Source organism: Pseudophryne corroboree, chromosome 10 (genome assembly GCF_028390025.1).
Source record: "Pseudophryne corroboree isolate aPseCor3 chromosome 10, aPseCor3.hap2, whole genome shotgun sequence".
NCBI lineage: Eukaryota > Metazoa > Chordata > Amphibia > Anura > Myobatrachidae > Pseudophryne > Pseudophryne corroboree.
In genome coordinates, this window is record NC_086453.1 from 121993075 (window position 1) to 122012733 (window position 19659).

General features: G+C 48.6%; 1 protein-coding gene across 2 annotated transcripts in view; it reads right to left on the reverse strand.

Moving 5' to 3' along the window:
• The window catches only part of KDELR1 (KDEL endoplasmic reticulum protein retention receptor 1), a 76602-nt gene extending 60613 nt beyond the window's left edge, over positions 1–15989 (reverse strand). Inside the window, exons 1-2 of one of the 2 annotated variants that reach the window (XM_063942777.1) lie at positions 15598–15687; positions 12112–12224 (exon numbers count right to left, since the gene is read on the reverse strand). In XM_063942777.1, the coding sequence (XP_063798847.1) occupies positions 12112–12139 (28 nt within the window). In that variant the 5' untranslated portion in view covers positions 12140–12224; positions 15598–15687. Of the gene's footprint in view, positions 1–12111; positions 12225–15597 lie in introns of both variants that reach the window. The other variant, XM_063942776.1, reaches the window with a different exon arrangement.
• Positions 15990–19659: the final 3670 nt, after the last annotated feature.

Consider the following 19659-nt stretch of genomic DNA (forward strand, 5'->3'; position numbering starts at 1 on the left):
TTTCAATTTATGATCACTATAAAAGTCTGGACACACTAGGGAGGGGATATTCCTTTGAAAAAGTCACGTAATCGTGACGAAACGCGTTAGGCTCCTCCCACCATCCCTCTGATTGCTGACCCATTGAACTCCGGCATTTCAAGCATCCACTACGGACGGCTCCGATCAGCGCTTCTCACTGAGCGGCTTTCCCCTGCTGCCAGCGGCGGTTGCCGAGCACGGACACTTCAGCTCCAGTGTGCTCATTCATCTCTTCACACCTGCCCATTCTGGAAAAACTTCGCTGCACGGCAAGTACTTTCTGCTCTGCTAATTAAGCAATTAACGGCAAGGGACCTGTTACTCCTAACTGCACGTAAGTGGGCACTTTAAAGGATTTCTACCAGCTCACGGGAGATCCCTGGAAATAAAGCCGGTTAAAGCAGAGCTATTTCCCAGCATACGGGAATAGCTCCCATTAGGGCAGTCTGCTAGAATCATTTATCCATCAAAAGGGCATTACTGGATCTTACCGGGGACGCCCGGTACAAATAGCCCTTAAGAGATAAGCTAATCATTTTTCCTCAAGCTAAACCATTTGCTGTTGGGACTCTCCTATTTCTCGGAGTACATGCTGCCTCTGTACTCCTAGATAATATTAATCTCATGAATTCTGTGAATGATTGATCTCAGTGAGAAGCCACATGTTTGTTACATTATTGTTATAACTTTCTCTCATAATCATCTAATAATTGTATCAATGCTGCTACTTGTTGTTTGATATTTAGGGTCAGCTCAGAGTACACCTATATAATCAATATTTCAGGATATTGTGCTAATTTCATTGGTATATTTATATTTTAAATAAACAATTTTTATTATCATTTTTGTGTTTGTCAGCTCTCCATTAACCAGGTTGGTTTTTTTTTTTGGCCACATTACAAGCGCAGCCAATTCTTCTCCCCATGGACCCTAATTTTAGGCCCATAGACAGTCCTGTTTTCAGGAAATGTAGGAAACGACCCAGTTGGAATTCCTCTGTAGGGACCTTCTTGGCCTCACACCACTCAACATATTTTCGCCAAATGCGGTGAAAATGTTTTGCGATTACATCCTTCCTGGCTTCGACCAGGGTAGGGATGACTTCATCTGGAATGCCCTTTCAGGATCCGGCGTTCAACTGCCATGCCGTCAAACGCAGCCGCGGTAAGTCTTGGAACAGACAAGGCCCCTGCTGGAGCAGGTCCTCTCTTAAAGGTAGAGGCCACGGTTCTTCCGTGAGCATCTCTTGAAGTTCCGGGTACCAAGTCCTTCTTGACCCATCCGGAACCACGAGTATCGTTCTTACTCATCTCCTTCTTATGATTCTCAGTACTTTTGGTATGAGATGCATAGGAGGGAACACATACCCTGACTGGTACACCCACAGTGTTACCAGAGCGTCCACCGCTATTGCCTGAGGGTCCCTTGACCTGGCGCAATATCTGTCTAGTTTTTTGTTCAGGCGGGACGCCATCATGTCCACCTTTGGTTTTTCCCAACGGTTTACAATCATGTGGAAGACTTCCCGCTGAAGTCCCCGCTCTCCCGGGTGGAGGTTATGCCTGCTGAGGAAGTCTGCTTCCCAGTTTTCCACTCCCGGAATTAACACTGCTGAGAGTGTTATCACATGATTTTTCGCCCAGCGAAGAATCCTTGCAGTTTCTGCCATTTCCCTCCTGCTTCATGTGCCGCCCTGTCTGTTTACGTGGGCGACTGCCGTGATGTTGTCCCACTGGATCAATACCGGCTGACCTTGAAGCAGAGGTCTTGCTAAGCTTAGAGCCTTGTAAATTTCCCTTAGCTCCAGTATATTTATGTGGAGAGAAGTCTCCAGACTTGATCACACTCCCTGGAAATTTTTTCCTTGTGTGACTGCTCCCCAGCCACTCAGGCTGGCATCCGTGGTCACCAGAACCCAGTCCTGAATGTCGAATCTGCGGGCCTTTCATAGATGAGCACTCTGCAGCCACCGCAGAAGAAAACACCCTTGTCCTTGGAGACAGGGTTATCCGCTGATGCATCTGAAGATGCGATCCGGACCATTTTCCCAGCAGATTCCACTGAAAGGTTCTTGCGTGAAATCTACCGAATGGGATCGCTTTGTAAGAAACCACCATTTTTCACAGGACCCTTGTGCAATGATGCACTGATACTTTTCCTGGTTTTAGGAGGTTCCTGACTAGCTCGGATAACTCCCTGGCCTTCTTCTCCGGGAGAAAACATCCTTTTCTGGACTGTGTCCAGAATCATTCCTAGGAACATTAGACGTGTCGTCGGAAAAGCTGCGATTTTGGAATATTTAGAAACCACTCGCGCTGTCGTAGAACTACTTGAGATAGTGCTACTCCGACCGCCAACTGTTCTCTGGACCTTGCCCTTATCAGGAAAGCGTCCATATTTCTTTTAGGAAGAATCATCATTTCGGCCATTACCATGGTAAAGACCCGGGGTGCCGTGGACAATCCAAACGGCAGCGTCTGAACTGATAGTGACAGTTCTGTACCACGAACCTGAGATACCCTTGGTGAGAAGGGCAAAATTTGGACATGTAGGTAAGCGTCCCTGATATCCAGTGACACCATATCGTCCTGGTTCGCTATCACTGCTCTGAGTGACTCCATCTTGATTTGAACCCTTGTATGTAATTGTTCAAATCTTTTAGATCTCACCGAGCCGTTTGGCTTCAGTACCACAATATAGTGTGGAATAATACCCCTTCCCTTGTTGTAGGAGGGGTACTTTGATTATCACCTGCTGGGAATACAGCCTGTGAATTTTTTCCCAATACTGCCTCCCTGTCGGAGGGAGACGTTGGTAAAGCAGACTTCAGGAACTTGTGAGGGGAAGACGTCTCGAATTTCCAATGTACACCTGGGATACTACGTGTAGGATCCAGGAGTCCACTTGCGAGTGAGCCCACTGCGTGCTGAAACTCTTGAGATGACCCCCCACCGCACCTGAGTCCGCTTGTATGGCCCCAGCGTCATGCTGCGGACTTGGCAGAAGCTGTGGAGGACTTCTGTTCCTGGGAATGGGCTGCCTGCTGCAGTCTTCTTCCCTTTCCTCTAACCCTGGGCAGATATGACTGGCCTTTTGCCCGCCTGCCTTTATGGGTACGAAAGGACTGAGACTGAAAAGACTGTGTCCTTTTCTGCCGAGATGTGACTTGGGGTAACAAAAGTGGATTTTCCAGCTGTTGCCATGGCCACCAGGTCCGATGGACCGCCCCTTTATACGGCAATACTTCCATGTGCCGTCTGGAATCTGCATCACCTGACCACTGTCGTGTCTATAAACATCGTCTGGCAGATATGGACATCACATCTACTCTTGATGCCAGAATGCAAATATCCCTCTGCGCATCTCGCATATATAGAAATGCATCCTTAAAATGCTCTATAGTCAATAAAATATTGTTCCTGTCAAGGGTATCAATATTTTCAGTCAGGAAATCCGACCAAGCCCCCCCAGCGCTGCACATCCAGGATGAGGCGATTGCTGGTCGTAGTATAACACCAGTATGTGTGTATATACTTTTTAGGATATTTTTCAGCTTCCTATCAGCTGGCTCCTTGAGGGCGGCCGTATCTGGAGACGGTAACGCCACTTGTTTTTATAAGCGTGTGAGCGCCTTATCCACCCTAAGGTGTGTTTCCCAACTCGCCCTCACTTCTGGCGGGAAAGGGTATACCTCAAATAATTTTCTATCGGAGGAAACCCACGTATCATCACACACTTTAATTTATCTGATTCAGGAAAAACTACAAGTAGATTATTCCCACCCTACATAATACCCTTATTTGTGGTACTTGTAGTATCAGAAATATGTAACACCTCCTTCATTGCCCTTAACATGTAACGTGTGGCCCTAAAGGAAAATACGTTTGTTTCTTCACCGTCGACACTGAAGTCAGTGTCCGTGTCGACCAACTGAGGTAAATGGGCGTTTTTACAAGCCCCTGACGGTGTCTGAGACGCCTGGACAGGTACTAATTTGTTTGCCGGCCGTCTCATGTCGTCAACCGACCTTGCATCGTGTTGACATTATCACGTAATTCCTAAATAAGCCATCCATTCCGGTGTCGACTCCCTAGAGAGTGACATCACCAATACAGGCAATTTGCTCCGCCTCCTCACCAACATCGTCCTCCTACATGTCGACACACACGTACCGACACACAGCACACACACAGGGAATGCTCTGATAGAGGACAGGACCCCACTAGCCCTTTGGGGAGACAGAGGGAGAGTTTGCCAGCACACACCAAAAACGCTATAATTATACAGGGACAACCCCTTATACAAGTGTTTTCCCTTATAGCATTTTCACATATGTAATCATATCGCCAAATAAGTGCCCCCCCTCTCTGTTTTAACCCTGTTTCTGTAGTGCAGTGCAGGGGAGAGCCTGGGAGCCTTCCTCACAGCAGAGCTGAGCAGGAAAATGGCGCCGTGTGCTGAGGAGAATAGGCCCCGCCCCCTAAAACGGTGGGCTCTTCTCCCGGAGTTTGTGAGATCTGGCAGGGGTTAAATACATCCATATAGCCTCAAGGGCTATATGTGATGTATTTTAGCCATAAAAAAGGTATAATATAATATATTGCTGCCCAGGGCGCCCCCCCCAGCGCCCTGCACCCTCAGTGACCGCTGGTATGAAGTGTGCTGACAACAATGGCGCACAGCTGCAGTGCTGTGCGCTACCTTATGAAGACTGAAAGTCTTCTGCCGCCTGTTTCTGGACCTCTTCAACTTCGGCATCTGCAAGGGGGGTCGGCGGCACGGCTCCGGGACGAACCCCAGGGTGAGACCTGTGTTCCGACTCCCTCTGGAGCTAATGGTGTCCAGTAGCCTAAGAAGCAAATCCATCCTGCACGCAGGTGAGTTTACTTCTCTCCCCTAAGTCCCTCGTAGCAGTGAGCCTGTTGCCAGCAGGACTCACTGAAAATAAAAAACCTAACTTAAACTTTTATTCTAAGCAGCTCAGGAGAGCCACCTAGATTGCACCCTTCTCGGCCGGGCACAAGAATCTAACTGAGGCTTGGAGGAGGGTCATAGGGGGAGGAGCCAGTGCACACCACCTGATCCTAAAGCTTTTATTATTGTGCCCTGTCTCCTGCGGAGCCGCTAAACCCCATGGTCCTGACGGAGTCCCCAGCATCCACTTAGGACGTTAGAGAAAATGCTCTGTTCCTGGACTTTCCTGGTAATGTATGATTGCCATCACCTGTGGTGAAACACCTTTCTTATCAATTAACTAGCTCACCACAGGAGGGGTCAATCCCAGTTGATCATAGCCCTGCAAAATTTCCATAGACACGGGGGGGGGGGACGCCCAGCACAGGGCTATTCCGCTCTGCAAGTCAGTGCCCCCCCATTTATTTCTTAAATGCTCACTTATTCTGGGTTTCATAGGTGTGGATCATGTCTGGGATGTAGGGGTGTTAAAAATAATTTTGGTAAGAAAGCCGTGAGTGTCATAATCAATGAAAAACAATTCATGATTAAAGATTTTATAACGTGCCACACACAAAATGTAGTGTACGGAATAGAGTGTGTATGCGGCAAATTTTATATTGGTCGCACTAGTCGACCTTTAAAAACCAGAATAAGTGAGCATTTAAGAAATATCCGTAAGGGGCTGGACACTCATGCCCTGTCGGCACATTTTAAAATTGTTCATGATTGTGATGTGTCTAAAATTAAAAACTTTTATGGGTTAAAAAAAGTGAGCCTAAATCCAAGACAAACAGACATAACAACGAAGTTAGCGAAAGAGGAGATGAGTTTTATTTATAAATATAAAACCCTAATTCCCTCTGGTCTGAATAAGGACTTTGAGGCTAAATGGTTCCTCTGATTTTAATTCATGCAAAATATAGGGCATTTTTAGGGTTCTATATGTTTTGTTTCATATCCACAGATAATACAAATGTATGTTATTATTTTGAAGGTTACATCTATATGGAATAAAGGAATGACGGATAATCTGAAAATATTTCCGTATAAGATATCATATGTGAACTAAACAGTAGCGGAAGTCTGGTGAAAACACGAGATGCCGGTGAAACGCAGAGGACGTCACCTCCGGTACATACAGGAAGGAGGATGACTGTCAAATATCGTGAAACGCAGAGGACGTCACCTCCGGTACACACAGGAAGGAGGATGACTAACAAACATCGATTGCCGCGGTGGAACGCATGATACGTCACTTCCGGTGGAAACAGGAAGTTAGAGGGTTGTTCGATATAGCGTTTTCGCGGGCATAACCGGCTAAAGTTAATCCATCACCATGACTCGAGAGAGTTTGAAATCATGGACTGACCACTGATATGGGATTGTGCAATATTGTTATCATAGGATTGTTTTAGAGTTAGTAGTCTATGTCTGGTAATAGGTTTTTTAGACAATGAATATAAAGGGTATAAAAACCCAAGGAGCCATCACTTCCTTCATGCCCTGACGAAGATACAGGAAGTATCGAAACGCGTTGGCGGAAGGAGAAAGCAGTGGTCCTGACCCGAGCCTGGTGTTTGTTGAAGCTTGCAGGGACGCCTGGACTTTCCATTCTCATGCTCATTTGTCTGCCCTTATTGGAGTAGACCACTCACCGGGTGAGAGGCTAGCATCACTGTTATTGTCTTTTATTGCTTATTTTTATTAAAAACAGTATTATACTATTGTGGGATTATCTCTTCTCTTGGAGGATGAACACGTGGAGTTTCCAGTGTGGGCTGTATTACTAGATATATCACATGCGGTATTGTCTACCCAAAAGTAGACCACTCCAAGGGGTAGGAGTCCTCACTTATCACTATTTCTTTCATATAGAAGAATTGGCTATATTGCCCTATGAGGTGTTGTTTTGTGTCTTTTAAAGGCTTCTGATCGTATGACTCCCATTGTGAGTCAGAGGACCTTTGGACTGTTATCTTGAGCGCCAAGGGAATCAAGGCTGATGATCTTTGTGGTATTGTATTGTGTTATGGGAGTGTAGGTGACGCTCCGCATCAGCCGATTCACATAGGCAGCTACTTGCGCACTGGTCAGGTTTTCAATTTTCTTTTTGCATTTGCACTATAGGAGTAGCTCCCGGCCAGCGCAGCTTTAGCGTGCTGGCCAGGAGCTACTTGTTGCTCCCCGGCCTGCCATGGCCCGCCCCCCGCACGGTCTGGCCACGCCTGCGTTGGCCGCGCCGTGCCCACGAAACGGCGACCAAACGCAGCCGTTCCGCCCCCCCGACTGTCTCTGCCTGTCAATCAGGCAGAGGCGATCGTAGCGCAGCCGGCACATGCGCAGTTCTGACCTGATCGTACCGCTGCGATAAACTGCAGCGTGTGATCGGGTCAGAATGACCCCCTTAGTCTTGAACGCAGGAATATTGCCGGGGCAAACCCAGGTCATGGATGATGTGAAAAGGACTACCAAGGTTCAGTGCCCCAGGATTTCTTCCTGAGTCGCAACAAGGGTCAAACCTGGGACTGACTTGGGTAGTCTGCAGTGTGAAAGCGTGACTCAGCTTATCCAACATGTGTCATGCTAAACGCAGCAGAAAGCAGGATCAGCAGCGCTTGGAGGTTAGCGTTCACTCTAGGAATTTTTTAGGAAACTTCATTGGACACAGAGGAGGGCACAGCTGTACGTGCACCCCAGGAAATGGATGTGGCCCCATGACATAGACCCTTTACTTCACTCTGGAGCGTGCCCAGCCTAGCGGGAACACTAGCTAACACAAGGAAGACAATCATTAATATGGGGTATGGGCATCTCGTGCAGTGACATGACTGGGTAGCAGCACTGTAATAGGACACTGTGCAGGTAAATACAGTGTGCGGAGAAATTCTGTACTGGGACATACAGGATACATCAACCACCTACAGTATATCTCCACTATAGGCAGGGGTCAATATGTGCGGGCACCATGCACAGAGTAGACCACGCCCCCCTATTAGCCTGCAGCAGGGGCTCCCACAGCCAGTGTTCACCTCCCCCCTACATAGAGGCAGAACTCTGGGAGGCAATGGAGTCAGCTGCCGCCGGGCTCCTGTTTTGAAGGGGGGCACCTCTCCTCCTGTTCCGTGTGTTCAGCGACATTAATCAATTAAGTTAATTGACAGCAGCCGGTATCTCTTCCGTAGCCAACTTCACCTTACAAATCACACCCTCTTTATTATAGATACACTGGAAGCAGACACCTTACTGATGAAGCTATTTGCTCCTATTAAGGAAACATGACAATTCTAACTATATGAAGTTATTTCTCTGACAATTACAAGTAACTTCATATAGTTAGAATTCTCATGCTTCCTATGCAAGAGCAGATATCTCCATCAGTAAGGTGCATGCTTCCAGTGTAATAGGTTGTGGGTTCTGATCCTGGATATGACACTTGCAAATTAATTGTCAGAGAAATAATCAGCATTGTGAGTGACTGAGCAGATCTATGTAGTGTGTGGTTGGACCCCTACATAGATCTGCCTAGTTGCAACGGGTTTTGTAGTAGCTTCATGTAGTTAGAATTAGAGATGAGCGGGTTCGGTTTTACTCTGATCTCAAACCTGCATCTTATTGGCTCACGGATGATATATAGGAGGGGGCACCAATATTTTTCTTGCCTCCGGGCAACTGGGACAAACTTACGCCACTGCTCCTACAGCTCATCTTTTCTCTGCTGCCTTCACCCAAAATCCACCTTCACCTTCATAATTATTAACCCACTAGGTGATTAATCGCGCCCTACGGGCGCTCTTCACACCGTCGTAAGGGGCTACGCCCCCTTAACCCTTGCACATCCTTGTGGCATGCAAATTTTTTATTATATGCAGTATAACCTCCAATCATAATTGTGTGAGTGGTTACATATTGCACGGACAAAGGGCGTGCAATGGTTAAGGGGTCGAAGCCCCTTGCAATGAGGTGAACAGCGCACGCAGGGCCTGATGAATCACCTAGTAGGTACTGTAGTTGGGGGAGAGGCGGGTGCGGGGAAGACCCGGATGGGATCCGGGGGTGCCGCGGGAGGGGGAGGGGCGGTCGCGGTGGTGCCGCAGGTGGGGGAGGGGCTGGTGAGGTGGTGCCGCAGGTGGGGGAGGAGCAGTTGCGGGGGTGCCCCGGGTGGGGGAGGGGCAAATGCGGTGGTGCGGCGGGAGAGGCGGGTTCGGGGTTGCTGCGAGTGGGGGAGGGGGTCCGGAGCTACCGCGGGTGCTGGAGGGTGCCGCGGATGGGGCCCGGAGGTACTGTGAGTATGGGAGGGGCGGGTAATGCTTCTCCTGCTTCTGCTCCTGTCAGCAGCTAAGTTGCTATCCTCCCTTTGGCAGTGGCTCTCCCGGAGTCTCGCACAGCAGTCAGTCACTATTGTTAGCGGCGGTGTCACAATGCGCCGCATTACAGGGAAGAGGATGCACTCAATAAGCTACAGCTCCCAGCAGCCCTAAGGGCCAGAATGCTACAGCGCTAAGTGCTGCTGGGAGCTGTAGTTTATTTCGTGTGTCTACTTCCCTGTAATGCGGTGCGTTGGGTCACTGGTGCTAACAATAGTGACTGGCTGGCAGAACTGAGTGACTCGCTGAATCAATGTAAAAGGTGAGTGCTGTGCAGTGTCAGTGTCAGTGACACTGCACACAGGCCCGGCGCTAGCCACTCAGCAAAGGGATGCAGTGCAGGGAGGCACCAGGAAGGAGAGGCGTTCTCCCTGCTCTGCATCCCTGTGCCGAGCTACTGCTGCTATCCATGCTGCTGCTGCCATCACACATACAGCGGCGCCGGAAGCACAAAGCCTCCTCTCTCCCCCCGATCCCGTGTGTGACATTCAGTGGCCGGGCGGGAGCCAAGGGGGGCGGTGCTAGATGGGAATAAGGGGCGGCGCTCGACGGGACCATGCTGCAGCAGGAGGATGAGCTGTTACAGCTTCGGCAAGCCAGACTTCATTAGGTAAGTGTCTGGAAAGAGAGCGAGTGTGTGTGTATATACAGGGGGGCGTTACGTGTGTAAGCGTCACTGGTACAGGGAGCATTACGTGTGTAAGCGTCACTGGTACAGGGAGCATTACGTGTGTAAGCGTCACTGGTACAGGGGGGTGTTACGTGTGTAAGCGTCACTGGTACAGGCCCCCTGAACCAGTGACGCTTACACACGTAACGTTACATGTGTAAGTGTTTCTACTACAGGTGGTATTATGTGCGCTGTGCCTTTGTAAAGTATGCGAGGGTGCAAATTTATAGTTTGCAGGGGGGCGCCGAACACCCTAGCACCTGACTGCACACCCACTGCACTGCACAGCACTGTCACCTTTTACATTGATTCATACATTACCCTCCGCGATATTACCCACTCTATCCATTACATTAGCCATCTCGGGGCTTCCAGGCTGGCAGGCCAGGTGCTGTGTTGCAGAGTCAGGGCCTCTGGGCGCGGCTGTGGCGGGGAGGCACTTCTGTGACATCACACGCAGAGGAGGCTCCGGGGCTCAGAGAGTATGCGGTGCAGAGGGCTATGAAAGCCTTCCGCTGCGCCCTTTCATACACATCTATGCCGGTGGCCGCAGCAGCTTTTGTTCCACCTGCGCCGCGGCTAGGGTGTGGGGACTGTTGATGCAGGAGGGGGCAGGCGGACTGGCAGCAGGACATAGGACGCTGCAATAAAAGGATGTGTTTCCCTATCTACAGCGCAGAGACTTGTTGCAGATGCAGTGGCAGGTACAGTACCTTTTTTTTATGGTCTGTACCGATTTTTGACTCTCCAAGCTTCCATTGAAAGTATAGGAAAAGGGGCGTGGCCACGCGGCTGTACCCGTGGCCACGCCCCCTTTTCGAATTTGTATAAATTTTTATGTGTAAATTGTTGGAGGGTATGTTGCTGCAGATGCAGTGGGGCCTATTTGGGGGTGTGGACCTGGAGCTGCAGCTCCATCAGCCCCATTGCTAATCCTGCTCTGTGAAAACACAGCAGGCAAAGGGCAGAGCCTCCCATTGGATGTAACCTGTGTGGGAGGGCGTTTCTCGCCCAATCAGCTGTGGACTGGGTGTGATAGACCTGCCACTAACCCAATGAGAGCTTCCAGCCAAGCCCAGCGTTATACACACAGGCACAGAGTCACAGATCTGGGCTATTATATAGGAGATGATCCACAGTCAACAATAACTCCCTCATTCTGATTAACCTGCCCATCCTCCGTTATCATTAATGCTATGATCAACCCATACATCAATCGTCACTAAACCCTCTATTCTATAAGATTATTAGCCCTCTTTAATTAAGCTGTAGCTATCAGTAGCCTGCCATCCTGTTATTAATGACATTATTATTAACTCCTGCCCCCTTCCTCCACCACACTGTTTCACTGCAACTCCTCACAAGGGAACGGTCATACATCTTTTCCCCTCTGCCACCTTCCGGGCTCGCACGTGGTTACCCTCAGTGCAAGTTTAAATGTGTTGTTCGCAGCATTCTGGGGCACAAATTACATGCTGAGTTGGGGGTCACAGCAGAGCTGAGAGGTACATATACTGAGACTTCTCCTCTGAAGCGCTCATGCATGGTTCCCCCAGCACCACACCACACTTTGTAAGTGGCATGTCACCCTAGACCTCAGAATCTGCTGAAACCTGATATAACAATACAGTACAGCCTCCCCTCCAATACCCCTCAGTCTGCTGTATCTACTCGGGCACCTCTAGAGTCCACACGCCAGTCTGTGGAGCCCAGCCCTGCTGTCTCCCCTTGTATACAGGCTGCCGGCTTGAGAGGGGTGGTGGGCCTGCCTTCTGGGACTGGGTTGTGGCAATGCACCAGGCCCTTAGCATACCTGCTCCCTGCTTTGTGTGTTGACTTGCTCCGGAGAAATGCAGGTGCAGGGTGCATATCAACACTTAAATAATGGGCACTCTGGCACTCTGCTAAAACAGCCAAGCAACGGCAAATGGATTTCAAGCAGCTGTGAACTCGTGTTCAATAACCCAGGTTGGACCCAGGTTTTTAATGTGAATGGGGCATTATTAATACATTACTAGCTACTTTAGTACTTAAAAGGTCATGACTAGCGTTGCAAATATTTTTTTCTCAATAAATAATAGGTACAGTATATAACTATACCTGTATCTGCTAAAAAATATAACAGCATTCTTTGAGGTGAAGGCACTGTATGTAGACACACACATGCCCACTTTCACCAATGCATCACCATCTGTTGTCAGCGGGTTTGAATTCTGCAAAAAAAAATATTGGAAGGTTTAGGTACTGCATTAAAGAGTGTGCATAGCCCTTGGTACCAGTTAGAGTTGTATTATCAAAACGGACCTTATGGTTCTCTGACATCTATTTATTAAGAACAATGGTGGCCATTCAGAGTTGATCGCACGTAGCAACTTTTTGCTGCTCGTGCGATCAACTTGATGCCGCCTATGGGGGAGTGTATTTTAGCATAGCAGGGCTGCGATCGCTTGTGCAGCCTTGCTATGCTAAAAAAGTTTCCTGTAAAACAAAACCAGGGTCAGACCTACTTACCCTGTGCGACAGATCCAGCGACGAAGGTCCGGGATTGACGTCAGACATCCGCCTTCCAAACGCCTGGACACGCCTGCGTTCGGATCTCTACGCCGGGAAAACGGTGAGTAGACTCCCCGGAACGCCTCCCCGCTGTCAATCTTCTTGCGATCGCGCTAGCGATCACTTTCTTCTTTGTTCTAGCCGCTGCTGTCGCCAGGCAACGATGCGCGTGCGCATTGCACCTGCCGCGCATGCGCAGTTCTGACCCGTTCGCTGCGTGCGAACGGGTCGGAATGACCCCCAATATTCAACATGAGCGGTCCCATCCTATAATAAAAGGTCCCACGCTCACTTTTACAAATGGTGTTTTCCCAGTACCTCTGCAAGCCTAGAGAAAGTCTCACTACATGTAATTCATCACTGTGCAGAATTCTGAAACACGCAGTCTTATTACTTGTCAGACTGGAGCTGGAAACGACCAGCGTGACACCACCCTTCACTATAACAGATAGAAAAAATACTTTGTCCCTTAGAGCAGGCCAAGCAATCCACTCAAATGCAGATCTGTGGGCTTAAGCATCTTACCGACTTTCTGGCTTCCTCCTGCAGGAGGCAGCCACGTCGGCTCAACGGGGGTGTGTGTGTGTGTGTGTGTGTGTGGGGGTTGGGCAATGGTATAGGTGGGCGGTGGAGGGGGCTTGAAGGTGTAAACGCATCATCGCAGCTCTGCACCCCACTGCACGACGCCCAGATCATGGCATTTGAAAGCAGTGTCAGGGCTATGATGACGTGCGTCAGTGTGAACTGCCTCGTTGCACTGCTCACTTTCACACAGCAAAACGGTGGAACAGGGGTTTTTTATTTTTTATTTGGAGGGGGGTTTCTGGGAGACTTGCCTTCTTTTACGAGCGGCCAAAAGTGCACACGATTTTCGGGAGCCTCCCAGCTATTCCAAGAGATTAGGCAAGTATGGGCTTATGTAATAGCCTGTCAGATGCCAGCTGTGTGGGAATTCAGTGGAGTATGCCCATATTTTTAAAGTGCCAATCATTTACAAGGCATAACCAACCTGGTTTTGCCCTGTAAATGATTGTCACTTTGAAAATATGGGCATCCAGTTGTGTCCCTTTGCTTGTTGCTGTGGGAGGCATAATACCGCAGTGCAGCTGCAACAGCAGCACAGCGTGACCTCCCGCAGCACACACACTGCCCATTCATTTCTATGTAAGCCGGGAGAGTGCGTACGCATGCTCCTGCTACCTCCGCAGTGTATATGGGCCTAATTCAGACCTGATCGCTAGCAAGCGATTATTGCACTGCTGCGATCAGATAGTCGCTGCCTACAGGGGGAGTGTATTTTAGCTGTGCAAGTGTGCGAACGCATGTGTAGCAGAGCTGTACAAACAGATTTTGTGCAGTGTCTGCGCAGCCCAGGACTTACTCAGCCGCTGCGATCACATCAGCCTGTCCGGGACCGGAATGGACGTCAGAAACCCGCCCTGCAAACGCATAGACACGCCTGTGTTTTTCCAGACACTCCCAGAAAACGGTCAGTTGACACCCACAAACGCCTTCTTCCTGTCAATCTCCTTGCAATCGCCCGTGCGAACGGATCTGTCGTACAAACCCATCGCTGAGCGGTGATCCGCTTTGAACCCGTGCGACGCGCCTGCGCACTGCGGTGCATATCCAGTTTGGACCTGATTGCCCGCTGTGTGACACCGCACAGCAGTGAGCAGGTCTGAATTACCCCCATTGACAAAATCTACAGGTAGTGGGAGCACTGCTTCATCCCTGCCGGCTCCCATTTGCTCTTGATGGCAGCAGGAGCATCGCTAACCGCATAGCAGGCAACAAGGTAAAGGGACACATATGTACTCACCAGAATTCCCAAACAGCCGGCATCTCTCAAGCTACGTCCTATCAATGTCCCAATATTGAGCAAGAAAATGGGCCGATACAATGCTGAATGCAAGGTGATTATGCAGATACAGTATATCGTGCGTGTTTGTGCACTGCACATGCTCCAGACCTAACAAAAGCAATGCAGATAGTGCTGACCTCTGTCTCAGCTACCCTTGCACCCAGAATCTGGGTGTTGCCACGTAGGCCAAGTTGCGTGAAGGCGCGTTGATGGAACTGGAGGATGCTCAGAGATGAGTGTATACATTATGCCCGTTTCAGACAGGGACAGGGCTGGTGCAAGTGCACTCTAATAACGATGATGACGTTTATTAATCCAATCAGCCAGCTCAGCATAAGGGCAGATATACCCATATATATCAGTGCAGGAGCTATTATGGGCGACTTTCGAACACCCTTTATCTTCCCCAAATGTCAGTAAAGGATTACAATTTCAGTATTTCTATAGCACTTTTACAATGAACAGAAACACACCTAAACAAGGAAAAGGGAGACCTCCTTGGCCACAGAGTGACAGAAGAACATTCAATATTTACATCCTGAAACTAAGTAGGAAACTGTATCAGTTTTTTGGGGATTATAGAGCAGTTTTCTGTCACTCCTGACAACAACACAGGGTCTATTACAGTTTGGCACACAGGGGGTTAACACAGAGCCAGTATACTGTATATTGGCCTCCCCATTGCCATGCATTTAATTGTACTTTATTCCACACGCAAACTTCCACGTCACCAGGCGGCCTGTCGACTAATTTACCCTCCTAGTCAATTAATCTAATCTCAGTGCAGCAAATATACCAAAACCTAAAATTTTGCACACAGAAAAGACAGAAAAGTTAAACCTGTTATGCGCACCCTTATAAAGCACTTCTATACAAATAACAATATCCCTGATACTTTATGAGCAGCTGAGGAACAATGATGGGTACTACACATGTAATACCACACAGGGAAAATAAAACTATATGCTTATATGTCCTTTTATAGGGAGGTCCCATTGTACAGGATGATGCAGTCAGTGTGCAGTACAGTATGTCCCCCCTTCACCAGGTCTGCAACAATACATTCATATACAGTAGTGGCTGCTATACAACACAGACCACTTGTATAAATGGGGGTGGTTGTTACTTTGTGTCATTTGACTATATGCCCCTCTCCCCCCGGGTCTTACCGGCACAGGACCTGGATTTCCAGATCTTCAGTAGCAAAATGTTGATGGCGAACAGATGGGAGATATCTCCCAGGAACCTGAAGATGTTCATTGCGAGAGAGGCGCTACTGCCTTTCCTATTTGTGATATTAGACTGGGATTTCCCTGTAGGAAGTAACCGGGGCCACTGTGCTCTGTGCTAGGCCCGAGGTGCGGGGGGGAGGAGGGGAGGATTCCGGAGGGAGGGGAGGCTGCAGTGCTGCTGAGGCCGGCTGCTACTGCCCCTACAGGAACCAGGAGCCATGTGCGCGCCTGTTGTGTTCCCGGCATGTCACAGCCGCACACATCATGCACATGGACGGTAATGTGTGACAAGTGGCCAATGATGTGTCCTAGAGGGAGCTGCAAACAGACTGGGGTTGCATTGCATTGTAGAGGGTATACTGTATGGTAAATGAGGATCCCAAACCTCGTGCATAAAGCATACCTCCCAACATGACCCTCTCCAGGAAGGACAGAATGCTCTACTCCTGGACTTCCCTCTTAATTTCTGAATGCCATCACCTGTGCTGAAACACCTTTCCTATCCATTATCCTGTTCAACACAGGTGTAGACCATCATACATTAAGTGAAAAGTCCAGAAGCAGAGCAATCTGTCCCTCTTGGAGAGGGTCATGTTGGGAGGTATGCATAAAGTAATTGAAAAAAACATATATATAGTAAGTAAGGTAGTAAGCAACACTGGGGGCATGGCTGTATTACTATAGTTTCTAAGGGTCTATAGGGCCTGTTAGTGTAGCAGAGAAAACTGCTTTGCGTGAAACAGGGCTTTTCTCCGTACCACAATTCACAGAGCGGGTAACTGGATAAGTCCCTGACTTCTCTACTCCCCCCCCCCCCTCTGCTCCAAGGCTGAATCGCATCAATATACTATTATACTTTGGTGAGTGCAATTCAGGAAATAATGGAAAGCTCAGCTTTCCGCGTCTCCATGGAGTTCATGTTCGCCATCTCAGGAAGGTGCAACCTGAACTGTGGTGCGGTAACTGCAGGTTGCTCTCTGTCCGCACCCGGCGCTGGCTCCACCCCCATGACCTTCCAACAGCCACTGCGGCCTGACAGGAGGTCAACAGGCGGCACATGCGCAGAGGGACCCACTGGATTTCTCCAAACACCGCAGAAGGAAACCGCCACAGGAGACAGTGTCACTGGATCCCCGGACACCGCATCGCCGGAGAGGTGAGTATACATGAAATGCTACTTTTCTGCTGCAGGGTACACTGTGTTCCATAGGGAATACATCGGTGGTGTAGAGATGGATTTTGATCCAGGCACCAACAGGTTAAAGCTTTAGCAGTCCCAGGATGCATTGGGGCCGCCTCTATAACCACGCCTCCAGGCACTGTGAGCTCAGTTTCGAGTTGTTGCCTGCAGAGCAGGGTAGTCAACAAGGTGGCTGCGCTGGGCAGCCCTGAAAAAAGCTTTTTAAGAAGACTTCATGGGCTGCAGCACTATTATATGTCACAGTGACATTCAGCACTGCGGCTCCAATCACCTCCCAAGTGGCGTTGCATACTCCCGCGGCTCAGTTCCCGGGAACTTGCGGCAGAGATGCTCTGGCTCTAGGCACACGGTTGCAGACGCTCTCCTGTTTCGCGTGGCTGCTACAGGGAGGAGGCAAGAGGCTCCTCCAGGCAGGACTTGCTACTAAATCGCGTTCCATTCGCAGACTAGGGAGACGGACTGCGACGCTGGCGTGGACACTTGCGCACAGGGACCCCACTATATCTGCCAGGGTATAGGAGTGCCATCACTGAGCAGATTTTTCTGCCCTGGAGCTGCCTTCCACTCTCCGTCACTCCCTGACTGAGACGCTGGGCGCCATCTTAGGTATAGCTGCGGCTGGTCTCCGGGACTACAGGGCAAGGTCTCCCTTGTAAAGCCGCCTGTCTACAGCACTGTGACTTTACAAACACTTAAGTATTCTACATGTTTTTATACAGACAGCTTTAGTTAAGAACCTGTGTGCCTGTTACAGAATATATTGTACGAGTATTCTGGTATATACCTCCGGTCTAGGACCGTGCTGTGTTTTATTTATTTATATATATATATATATATATACATATACAGTACATAGGACCGGCACTCACCCCTCAATCAGTATTTGCTCCGGTGCCCTCTGGAAATAATCAATATCAGACAGGTCGTACAAGCAGCGCACTCGAAGGCTCTTTAAAGTGCAAAAATACTCTGTAGATTTATTCCATATCGCTATACATACAAGCCAACGTTTCAGGGCATGTTCGCCCCTTTGTCAAGGTGAAGCAAAAGTCTTTTGCTTCACCTTGACAAAGGGGCGAACATGCCCCGAAACGTTGGCTTGTATGTATAGCGATATGGAATAAATCTACACAGTATTTTTGCACTTTAAAGAGCCTCCGAGTGCCGCTGCTTGTACGACCTGTCTGATATATATATATATAAAATTAACTGTGGCCACAAGCTTTTTCATGCACCCATATCACCACTCTTCAAGGGCCGATTTGATCGCCAAAAGCTCCTGGTCTCCAATAGAATAGTTGCATTCTGTAGGAGAATACTTCCAAGAGTAGTAACCACAAGCATGCAATTTTCCATCTGAAGAGTACTGGGAAAGGACGGCTCCAATTCTAACTGAAGAGGCGTCAACCTCCAGGACAAAAGCTTTCTCAAAATTGGGCTGCTGTAATACAGGTGCTGACATAAATGCTGATTAAAAAAAACTGAATGCCTCGTCAGCTTCCTGCCGCCATTGACTTGGATCCGCACCCTTCTTGGTCAGGGCAGTAATGAGTGCTATAGTGGTAGAGAATCCTTTAATACATTTCCTGTAATAATTGGCGAAACCTAAAAATCTCTGCACAGACTTTAAAGAAAGTGGTCGGGGTCAGTCTCGGATAGCTTTTAATTTTTCTGGATCCATACAAAGTTCAGTGCCAGAAATAATATATGCGAGAAATGATATTGAAGACACTTCGAAGGTGCACTTAGAGATCTTGCCATATAGATGATTCTTGTGAAGACGGTGTAACACTCTTTGACTTGGGGTCTGTTCGGGAAGGGTTCGAGAGAAAATGAGAATGTCGTCCAGGTAGACCACGACACTTTGATACAGCATACATCGGAAAATCTCATTAACAAAGCCCTGAAAGACGGCTGGAGCATTACTGAGACCAAATGGCATTACCAGATATTCGTAATGCCCGTCTCTGATGTTTAAAAGCGGTCTTCCACTCATCTCCTTGTCTGATACGAACGTGGTTAAAAGCCCCTCTCAAGTCGAGTTTTGTGAAAATCCTTGCTCCACGGACTTTATCAAACAATTCATTAATCAGAGGAAGTGAATACCCATTCTTAATCATGAAGTCATTAAAGCCTCGGTAATCGATACTTTGGTCTTATCCTGCTGTCTTTTTTTTTTTTTTTAAATGAGAAAGAATCCTGCTCCGGCTGGAGAACTAGACAGTCAAATGAATCCTTTCTATAAATTTTCCTTAATATAGGCTGACATCGCTTGTGTTTCGGGCAAGGATAAGCGATAAGTTTGACCTCTGGGAGGCATCTTCCCTGGAATCGGATCGATTGGACAATCCCACAGTCTGTGAGGAGGTAATTGGTCAGCCGCCTGTTCTGAAAATAGGTCAGTGAACTCCTGATAGGCTTCTGGGAGGAGTTCTTGGACTGACTTCGTAGAGACTATTAAAGTCAGACTTGTCACAGAGAGAAATTAGTTCCTCGAGCTGGTTGGACAGATCCTTGGTGACCAGTTCATCTTTAAGGCGATGTGAAAGACCGTTCCAAAATGCTGCTCGTTATTCCTGCGCAGTTCCGAATCGATAGTCTGTAACTGAATAACATAGGGGGTAATTCAGACCTGATCGCTAGGCTGCTTTTTCGTACAGCGGGCAACCTGGTCTAAACTGCGCATGCATATGCACTGCAATGTGCAGGCGTGTCGCACGGGTACAAAGCAGATCGCCGCTCAGTGATGGGTTTGTGTGAAGGATCCATTCGCACGGGCGTTCGCAAGGAGGTTGTGG